This window comes from Salvia splendens, chromosome 2 (assembly GCF_004379255.2).
Source record: "Salvia splendens isolate huo1 chromosome 2, SspV2, whole genome shotgun sequence".
Lineage (NCBI taxonomy): Eukaryota > Viridiplantae > Streptophyta > Magnoliopsida > Lamiales > Lamiaceae > Salvia > Salvia splendens.
In genome coordinates, this window is record NC_056033.1 from 18671089 (window position 1) to 18682080 (window position 10992).

The 10992-nt window shown below is 39.5% G+C and overlaps 1 protein-coding gene across 1 annotated transcript; it reads left to right on the forward strand.

The window, feature by feature from the left end:
• The first annotated feature begins 2046 nt into the window (after window positions 1-2046).
• Window positions 2047-3552, forward strand: LOC121775382 (glycoprotein-N-acetylgalactosamine 3-beta-galactosyltransferase 1-like). The gene is made up of 3 exons (XM_042172464.1): window positions 2047-2398; window positions 2462-2499; window positions 3349-3552. Exons 1-3 carry the CDS (start codon window positions 2047-2049, stop codon window positions 3550-3552), a joined length of 594 nt encoding a protein of 197 aa, XP_042028398.1.
• Window positions 3553-10992: the final 7440 nt, after the last annotated feature.

Consider the following 10992-nt stretch of genomic DNA (forward strand, 5'->3'; position numbering starts at 1 on the left):
TTTTCCTCATGAATCTCATGAATGTCAATAAGATGAGCATTAATTACATGTGCACTCACCTCTTGTCACATGAATTTGACACTATACAAAGACGTTGCACGGAAATATATACTAACAAATAATTAAACCAAAGACTTAAAGCATCTACTCTCTACCTCAATGCCTTCCAATCTCTCTTTCCCCAGAGCCAGAGGACTCAACCAAAACATATGCAAATATGTATTGATTTGTTTAGTATGTGTCACCTACATTTTGGTGTCAAGCCAACCAAAATGGAGGAGAGGTGAAATGGAGGAGAGGTGAAACGGCTGCTTGTCGTGTGAGTGTATGTGTAATAAACTTCTAGGTCGAGCTATCAAGTCCAATGAATCCACTAAACACTAGGTCTAGGAACTCAAGGTGACACGGAAGACTCTGTCTATGAACACACAAACTCTTGCGTTTCAAAGATCCCTCAACCCGTTATACTATAGATTAGTATAGAGAAGCAGGGGTCGATCCCACGAAGATGGACGCGTAAGAAAGCATCTAGAGACTTTGGTTTATAAAGCGGCTGCTGCCACGCAAATTTGGGTTGAGGTATAACTACGGCTTGACCTAGGCACAAAATCAAACACTACACCTAGGAAACTGTAAACGTCATGCTGAGATCGAACATCCTTAGGGCTACGTAATTTTAAACTAACTTCCTAGACCGAGCAACAATTACCAACTATAGCTAAACAAAACGCAAATAAAAGTGGGGACCAACTCCCAAAAATATCAAGTACGGAAGAAAAGCTGCAACTAACAAACTACGAATTTAACTAACAATGACATGTATAACTTCAACTGAATCAAATACGAAGATGAAGAAAACAAAGCACATACCGAGATTCAAACAAAATGTAAAGATTCGGACGACGGAAACTCGCAACCAACTGGAAATAAAACAGATCTACGTATACTAGACGAAATGAAATGAAAACACGAAAATTAGGCATAAATCCTGATCACTCTGTCGCAGATCTAAACGTCGGAAGTTTCATCCACTCCGGATCCAAGCAGTCCTAACCCAACAACAACCAAACTCACTCCATAACGTCTGATTCAACAAATCTACTCTGTTCAACACAGATCCCAATGATTCTACTCTAATAAACAACCAGCACGGAAACCAAACATCCAATTCAGTAACCAACAAGCTCAAAGTAAACGACATCCATAATCAAAACTCAACAGCAGCTCAAATACGGAAAAACAGAGATTTCATAAACTTCGAACGCTTCAAACGAGAACAGGGCCGAGCTTCAAGCAGCGAAGCTCGGTGAAATCAACAACAGTAACTAAAATTAGAGCAAGTAATTGTTTCTTCGCCCTCTGCGAGGACGGTGTTACACCAAAATTTTTTTGGAATCAGAAAACAGCTGTGGACCCGAACGTGACCCCTTTCAAAATAAGAAAAATCCCTAAGTGTGCAGAATTGTGTGAGCTAAGAACCAGAGGCCTCAGTGCCAAAAAAAAGGTTCTCCTCTTGAGCATTGCATGCTCTCTTCCTTATATAGATGCGGTAGGATCTTCTAGAAACCTTGGCAGAAAACTTCATTCTGCCCTTCAGCTTCACGATCCCTCCGTCTAGTCATTTTCCTCCGAATTTGCTCACTTATTTGCCGCAATTGCATGGTCCTTGTAATTCGCCTTCTTTGTTCCTCGACCTGGCGAATTCTTCTACACACCTGGCTTAAGACATGTGTTAGACCCTATAATTGTATGAATTGAACCCTTAGATCTATGCATGAAATTAGCCTTATCAAGAGGCTACAATGCACATTCTTCCACAAACATCAGCCATCTGGTGTTTGGGATCACTAGTACATCAAACAGGTGGAGAGACAAAAGAGATTACATCCAAGCCTGGTGGAGGCCTAATGCGAGCCGAGGCTTCGTGTTCTTGGACCGTCCCCCTACGGAGCACCTGCCATGGCCTCCAACGCACCTGCCCTATCGTGTCTCGGATGACAACTCCCGGTACAAGGAGTACAACAAGCACCGTATTCCATCCGCGATATGGATGGCCAGGGTGATCGAGGAGACGTTCAGGGAGGGGAGGTGAGGTGGTACGTGATGACAGACGATGACACGGTGTTGTTTGTTGACAACTTGGTTGGAGTTTTGTCAAAGTATGATCACAACAAGTACTTTTATGTTGGGATGAACTCAGAGTGCTTTGTGTGCAATGTTGTTCACTCATTTGGGATGGCATTTGGTGGAGGTGGATATGCCCTGAGCTATCCCCTGGCCAAGGCTGTGGCTGAGAACATGGATTTGTGCCTCAAGAGATATCCATTTCTCTATGGGAGTGATCTCATTCTCCAATCATGTATTGCTGATTTAGGAGTCTCTCTCACTCAGGAGCCTGGTTTCCACCAGATACATTGAGGGTCCTGTTAGGTTGACAACTATCTTAAATTGATAACTGAAGACATACGTATGTCAACTACATTTGAACATAACATATACGTATGTTAACTGCATTTAGTTAACATACAAATGTCTTCGTTTAGACATCCATCACATAGGTTGTTGACATAGTTGTAGGTTATCAATTTACGATACTCCCTTCGTCCCTTAAATTTTGTCACATTTTTTCCTTTCCTGCCCGTCGCACAAAATTTGTCACATTTCACTTTTTACCATTATTGGTAGTGGACCTCATATCCACTAACTCATCTCAACTCACATTTTATTACTCCCTCCGTCCCCAAAGAATATGCACTTTGGGGTTGGCACGGGTTTTAATGTAAAATTGGTGAAGTAAGAGAGAGGTAGAAAGAAAAAGTAAATAAAGTATTGTTAGTGGAGAATGGGTCTCACCTCATTGGAGAGAAAAGACTTTCCAAAATTAGAAAGTGTATATTCTTGTGGGACGGACTAAAAAGGAAAGAGTGCATATTCTTGTGGGACGGATGGAGTATAAAACTAATACTCCATTGGTCCCATTAAATATGCACGAGTTTTTATGTAGTGATATTAAAGAAAGTAAAGTAAGAGAGATGAAAAAGTAGAGACATAAAATTTTACATTTTAGGAAACGTTTTAATTTGAATGGTACAATTCAAAAAGGAAAAAACGTTTCATTTTTAATGAGACAGAGGTTAGAGGGAGTATATAAAAGTAGGAACTACTCTCTATTAAATTTTTCAACTCACTTTCCATTACATTTCTTAAAACTCGTGCCAGGTCAATGTGTGACCAATTTTAAGGAACGGGGGGAGTAGTTATCAACTTATCATATCCCGGTACATTGATTCATCTAACTTAGCAAATCTTTCAACTACCCTCATTCTCTGATGTGGTATGGGTTTGCAGATTGATTTCACAGGAGACATCTCAGGGCTGCTATCAGCCCACCCCCACTCTCCTCTGGTGTCACTCCACCATCTGGACGCAGTGGAGCCGTTGTTCCCCTCGACCAACCGCACCGAGTCACTAAGCCTGCTGAAGCAAGCCGCAGCAGTCGACGAATCGCGACTGCTGCAGCCGAGCACATGCTATCTGAAGAAATACAACTAGACTCTCTTGGCCGCGTGGGGATACTCGGTCGAGCTATACGAGAACATTCTCCCTCCAAGCCATCTTTACCACCCTCGCGAGACCTTCGTGCAATGGATGAAGGGCGCCTCGCCGCCATACATGTTCAATGCCCGCCCAGTCTCTGCGGACCCCTGCGACGCGCCTCGTCAATACTTCTTGGCGCCAGTACTGGGCCGTGTCACTGCCTACAGAAGAGCATCCCCGTGGGGCCTAAGTGTGTGCCGCGGTGGCCGTTCTCCTGACAATGTCACCGTGATTCGGATCCTCTCGCCGTCGAAGAGGCTGGATTGGCAACGAGATGGAGGGAAGAGAGAGTGTTGCGATGTGGATGAGGTGGATGCAGATGCTCTCCAGGTTAAGTTAAGGGATTGTGGCGCCAACGAGATTCTTCTTTAACCATCTATATCTCAACTGTTAGAATTTTTGGGCTCCCACATGACTAATTTAATGTGTATGACTATCTTTCAGTTGCCCAATTAAAGTGATCTATTAAAGATTAAAGTTTGGGCTAAAGTGTATTTATTTGTTATGGAAATAAGTGTAGATACCATATGGGATTTTCTATTTGATGAGGGACCAAATAGAAAATAAAGGGTCTTATATTTAATATAAATATAAGATAGGGTTATGGTCCCCAGACGTCAGAAGAACGTTCAATATTTCTGTATTCTCTCGGCAGACTATTGTGAAGGACGTCTCTGATCGTTTGGAAGATCCATAGCCGCTGCAAAGCAATTCCACCGTTTAATTCGTTATGGATCAAGGTACGCTTCCGCTCTACAGTTTATGCTCCTTCTCCGTCATTCTTGGTTAATCATCATAGAGAGCTTTATGTAATTGTTCACTCAATTATTCCAACATCAACTGCCAACACAAACCACAACTTCCATTTATTTCTTAGGAAATGTGTGTTTTACTATCTAATAAAGTACTCCCTCCGTCCCAAGGAAGATGACCCCTTCCTTAGGCGGCACATGAATTTATGCAATTTTATTTTGTGTATAAAGTGAAGAGAGTAAATTAAGAGAGAGTGAATAAAGTAGATGATAGAGACACACCCAAGCTGATCTACAAGGACAAGAAGATGGATCCATTGATCATTCCAAGTGGGCCAATTACAAGAGCTAGAGCTAATAAGATAATGGAGTCCATGTTGCTTTTAGTTGTTGAAATAAAAGCCCAATTACAAGACCATTCTACATTCGGCCAATTGGTGAATATTATTCAAGTTTGTGGGTAGCCCAAGGCTTGAAGTTTGGAGTCACTACATATCACATTTTGGTGGCCCAAATTGATGATACATGATGCATTTTCGTCCAAATTGGAGCAGCCAAAATGAAGGGTCTATTTTAGTTACATTTTATGTTAAATAAGTGACTTTAGATATCCTAGAGTTACACCAAAGGTTTAGGAGTTATTTTCCTTTTATTATGAGTCATTTTTAAGTGTCTTAAGTTGTACTAATGATGTGAGACTTTCAAGAGTCCATTCTAGCCTATAAATAGATAGACTTTGTCTTGTGAGTTGAATTCTTTTTGTAGAGTTTTTCACTTGTTTGGAACTTGTCAAGATACTTTGAGCAAGTTCTTGTCGCGTTCAATCATACCGAGGTTCTTGGCTGATCATATAGCCAACGGGTCGAGGTTTTCCAAGCTCTGGAAGTGGATCAAACCAGATTATCAATCAAGGGAGTCCGCTGCCAAACCTTATACGTGGGGTTCTTGGATCAATATATCCAACGGGTCCTTCGCCGTATCCCAATCTATATCATTTGGTATCACGAACCAACTAGTATTGATCTATCCTTAGCTTTATCTTACATTGTTTATCTTTCATATCCTCGAAAAAAAACTGAAAAAAAAGAAAAAAAAACCGAAAAAAGAAAAAAAAAGAAAAAAAACGAAATACATATTTCACCTCATATTTTCTTGACCATTTCCTTTCATCCTTCATTCAAGCGTTGAAGTTTGGTTGGTCGTTATTAGTTCTTGTTTGTTCTTGATTTGTTTTTTACTTGTGTTATCTTTGCAAAAGAGAAAGAGTGGTAAAAGGCTTGAGTGGTGAGATTATTTGAGGGGAGGTAAAAGCCAACGAGTGATATACACGAGTGTTTTGTGAGGTTTATTTTTGTGTGATACACGAGTGAACTGTGAGGATGGATTCTACTGATGAAAATCAAATTGATCCTACGTTGCAAGCCATCCAACAACATTTTAGAAGGCTTGGACGTGTTCTGGAAAGTGTTTCAGAGCGCTTGGAAAGGCTGGAACTTCAAGCAAATGCAAACAATAATGAGGAAGAAGAGAGTGGAGGAGAGGATAATGCTTCACATAGGCATCGAAATTAGAGGCATGGAAACGGTAGAAGAGGGCGTACAAATGAAATTGATGGTGATTTGAGAAGCATCAAACTGAAGATCCCAACATTCCAAGGAAGGAGTGACCCCGAAGCTTATTTGGAGTGGGAGAGAAATGTGGATCTCATCTTTGAATGTCACAACTATTTCGAGGAGAAAAAGGTTAGGCCTGCTGCTATTGAATTCACTGACTATGCTATAGTTTGGTGGGATCAATTGACAACTAGTACAAGGCGATATGGAGGAAGACCAGTTTCGACTTGGGAAGAAATGAAAGGCATAATGCGTAAGAGATTTGTACCTTCTCATTATTTTCGTGAATTGTATAAAAAATTACAATCTATAAAACAAGGTACTAAATCTGTTGATGAGTACTACAAAGAGATGGAGATTGCTATGATTAGGGCAAATGTTGAAGAAGATAGAGAAGCAACCATGGCTCGATTCTTATGTGGGCTGAATAGGGAGATTGCAAACATTGTGGAGCTTCAACACTATGTGCAGTTGGAGGACATGGTTCATATGGCCATGAAGGTGGAGGGACATTTGAAGAAGAAGGGAACAATCTAAAAGAATTTTTCAACAAGTTCTCATTCTTCAAGGACAAAAGAGTGTACTTCATCCAAATCCAATTTTGGGGCAGCTTCTAAACCCCAAAATGAAGCGTCGACATCCAAGTCCAAAGAATTTGAGAAGGGTAAAGGTATTTCTACTTCTACTTCTACTCGAAATAGAGATATCAAATGTTTTCGTTGTCAAGGTGTTGGATACATTGCATCTCAATGTCCAAACAAAAGGGTGATGATTTTGAAGCCAAATGGAGATATAGAATCTGAAAGTGAACGTGAAGATGATGATGATGATGAGGAGGAGGAGGAGGATAAGCAATTGGATGAGATTGGACCAGAACATGGAGAACTTTTGGTGGTTCGAAGGGCTCTAAACATGCAAAACAGAAACGATGATCAACAAAGGGAGAACATCTTCCACACAAGGTATTTGGTCCAAGGTAAACTTTGCATAATGATTATTGATGGTGGTAGTTGTGCAAATGTTGCAAGTTCTGAAATGGTGGAAAAGTTGAGCTTAACAGCGGAAAAACATCCTAATCCATACAAGCTACAATGGCTTAATGAATGTGGAGAAATTTGAGTGACTAAGCGAGTTCTAATTTCGTTTTCAATTGGCAATTATAAAGATGATGTTCTTTGTGATGTTGTGCCAATGCATGCGAGTCACATTCTTTTGGGGAGGCCATGGCAGTTTGATCGTAGGGTGATTTATGATGGATTTCACAACCACTACACCTTCAAGCACAACAACAAGTCTATTATGCTTGTCTTATTGACACCTCAACAAGTTCAAGAGGACCAACAGAAATTGTCACAAGCAAGGAGAGCTCGTGAGGTTGAGAGAAAAAAAAAATGAGGGCATTGAAAAAGAGCCGAATGAAAAAAAGAAATTTTTATGTGGGAGCAAAAGAAATAAAGAGTGCAATAGTTGAAAAAGAGAATGTTTTCATCTTAGTGTACAAACAGTCTTTGTTTACCACTAACGAATTAACCACTTCTTTGCCAAGTACTTTTGTGTCTCTTTTACAGGAATTCGAAGATATTTTTCCCATGGAAGAATCAAGTGGATTACCTCCATTAAGAGGTATTGAACACCAAATTGACCTTGTTCCCGGGGCAGTTCTACCAAACCGACCAGCCTATAGAGCCAATCCCGAAGAGACTAAGGAAATTCAAAGGCAAGTGCAAGAGTTATTGGACAAAGGAAAAATCCGTGAGAGCATGAGTCCATGTGTTGTTCCGGTAATTGTTGTTTCTAAGAAAGATGGATCATGGAGGATGTGCATCGACTGTCGAGTAATCAACAAAATCACGGTAAAATATCGCTACCCTATTCCTAGGCTAGATGATATGCTTGATGAATTGCATGGATCTGTTGTGTTTAGTAAGATCGATTTGAAAAGTGGTTATCATCAAATTCGAATTAGAGAAGGAGACGAATGGAAAACAGCCTTTAAAACAAAATTTGGTCTATATGAGTGGTTAGTAATGTCTTTTGGTTTAACTAATGCACCAAGTACTTTCATGAGATTGATGCACCATGTTTTGAAAAAATTCATTGGAAAATTTGTGGTTGTTTATTTTGATGATATTCTTGTCTATAGCAAAAATGTGGATGAACATCTAAACCATGTACGTGCAGTTTTGGATACCTTATCATTGTATGCAAATCTCAAAAAGTGTTCTTTTTGCATGGATAAAGTTGTTTTTCTGGGTTTTGTTATAAGTGCTAATGGGATTGAAATGGAAAAGGAGAAGGTGAAAACTATTTTAGAATGGCCAATTCCTCAAAATGTAGCACAAGTTAGAAGTTTTCATGGTCTTGCAAGTTTTTATAGGAGGTTCGTCAAGGATTTTAGTACAATTGCTGCACCTTCGAATGAAATTGTGAAAAATGATGTTTGTTTTTATTGGGGAGAAAAACAAGAGCATGCTTTTAATCGCCTTAAAGAAAAACTTACAACTGCACCAATTCTTTCTTTGCCTAACTTTGATAACATGTTTGAGCTTGAATGTGATGCATCTGGAGTAGGCATAGGAGCTGTTTTGTTGCAGGATGGAAAGCCAATCGCTTACTTTAGTGAAAAGTTGAAAGGAGCTCAATTGAACTATCCAACGTATGACAAGGAGTTATATGCTTTGGTTAGAGCTTTGGAAACATGACAGTATTACTTGTGGCCTAGAGAGATTGTAATTCATACGGATCATGAATCTCTCAAGTACTTGAAAGGTCAAGGTAAGCTTAGCAAGAGACATGTTAAGTGGGTGGAATTCATTGAATCATTTCCCTATGTAATCAAATACAAAAAGGGAAAAGAAAACATTGTGGCTGATGCATTGTCTCGGAGGTACCTTTTGATCACTACTTTGAGTTCTAAGTTGCTTGGTTTTGAGTTGATTAAGGAAATGTATGCTAATGACCCGGACTTTTGTTCTATCTATTTAGCTTGTGAGCATGCTGCATTTGACAAGTTCTATAGGCATGATGCTATTTGTTTAGAGAAAATAAACTGTGCATTCCTAAAGGTTATATGCTTGAATTGCTTGTGCGTGAAGCTCATGGTGGTGGTTTAATGGGGCATTTTGGAGTCCATAAGACAATGGATGTTTTGCAAAAATATTTCTTTTGGCCTAAAATGCGTGTGGATGTTGAAAGAATTTGTAAAAGATGCATAACTTGCATGCAAGCCAAGTCTAAATCACACCCACATGGTTTGTACAAACCGTTACCAATTCCTAGTGCACCTTGGGAGGATATTTCAATGGACTTTGTCGTTGGTTTGCCAAGAACAAAAAGAGGTAGAGATTCAGTTTTTGTGGTTGTTGATAGGTTTTTAAAAATAGCACATTTTATTCCATGTCACAAAACTGATGATGCATCTCATATTGGTGATTTGTTCTTTAAAGAAATTGTCCGTTTGCATGGTGTTCCTAGATCAATTGTGAGTGATCGAGATGCTAAATTTGTGAGTCATTTTTGGCGTCTGTTGTGGAATAAGTTGGGAACTAAACTCTTGTTTTCTACTACTTGTCATCCACAAACAGATGGACAAACTGAAGTAGTTAATAGGACTTTGTCTCAATTACTACGAACTTTAGTTAAAAAGAACTTGAAAAGTTGGGAGGAATGCTTACCTTTTGCTGAATTTGCTTATAATCAAAGTGTTCATTCTGCTACTAACTTTTCTCCATTTGAAGTTGTGTATGGTTTTAATCCATTGAGTCCACTAGATTTGATTCCAATACCTATTGAAGAACGTGCAAGTCTTGATGGAAAAGCTAAGGCTGAAATGGTGAAAAGATTGCATGAAAGGGTAAGACTCAACATTGAAAAGAGGACAGAACAATATGCAAAGCAAGCCAACAAGGGTCGGAAACAAGTCATCTTTGAGCCGGGAGATTCGGTTTGGTTGCATATGAGAAAGGTGAGATTTCCTTCGAAAAGAAAGTCCAAGTTGCAGCCAAGAGGAGATGGACCATTCCAAGTGATTGCAAAAGTCAATGATAATGCTTACAAACTAGACTTACCTGGTGAGTTTAATGTAAGTGCTACTTTCAATGTTTCTGATTTATCTCCTTATGTTGGTGAATTAGATTCGAGGACGAATCCCCTTGAAGAAGAAGGGAAGGATGGAGACACACCCAAGCTGATCTACAAGGACAAGAAGATAGATCCATTGATCATTCCAAGTGGACCAATTACAAGAGCTAGAGCTAAGAAGATAAATGAGTCCATGTTGCTTTTAGTTGTTGAGATAAAAGCTCAATTACAAGACCATTCTACATTGGGTCAAGTGGTGAATATTATTCAAGTTTGTGGGCAGCCCAAGGCTTGAAGTTTGGAGTCACTACATATCACATTTTGGAGGCCCAAATTGATGATACATGATGCATTTTCGTCCAAGTTGGAGCAGCCAAAATGAAGGGTCTATTTTAGTTACATTTTATGTTAAATAAGTGACTTTAGATATCCTAGAGTTACACCAAAGGTTTAGGAGTTACTTTTCTTTATTATGAGTCATTTTTAAGTGTCTTAAGTTGTACTAATGATGTGAGACTTTCAAGAGTCCATTCTAGCCTATAAATAGGCTTGTAAGCATGTCATTTGAAGACACCATTGATCAAATACGAAAATAGACTTTGTCTTGTGAGTTGAATTCTCTTTGTAGAGTTTTTCACTTGTTTGGAACTTATAAAGATACTTTGAGCAAGTTCTTGTGGCGTTCAATCATACCGAGGTTCTTGGCTGATCATATAGCCAACGGGTCGGGGTTTTCCAAGCTCTGGAAGTGGATCAAACCAGATTGTCAATCAAGGGAGTCCGCTTCCAAACCTTATACGTGGGGTTCTTGGATCAATATATCCAACGGGTCCTTTGTCGTATCCCAATCTATATCAGTGGAGAGAAAGGTTTTTCCATTTTTAGTAATGAGTCATCTTGGTTGGGACAAATCAAAAAGGAAAGTGAGTCATCTTTAATGGGACGAAGGG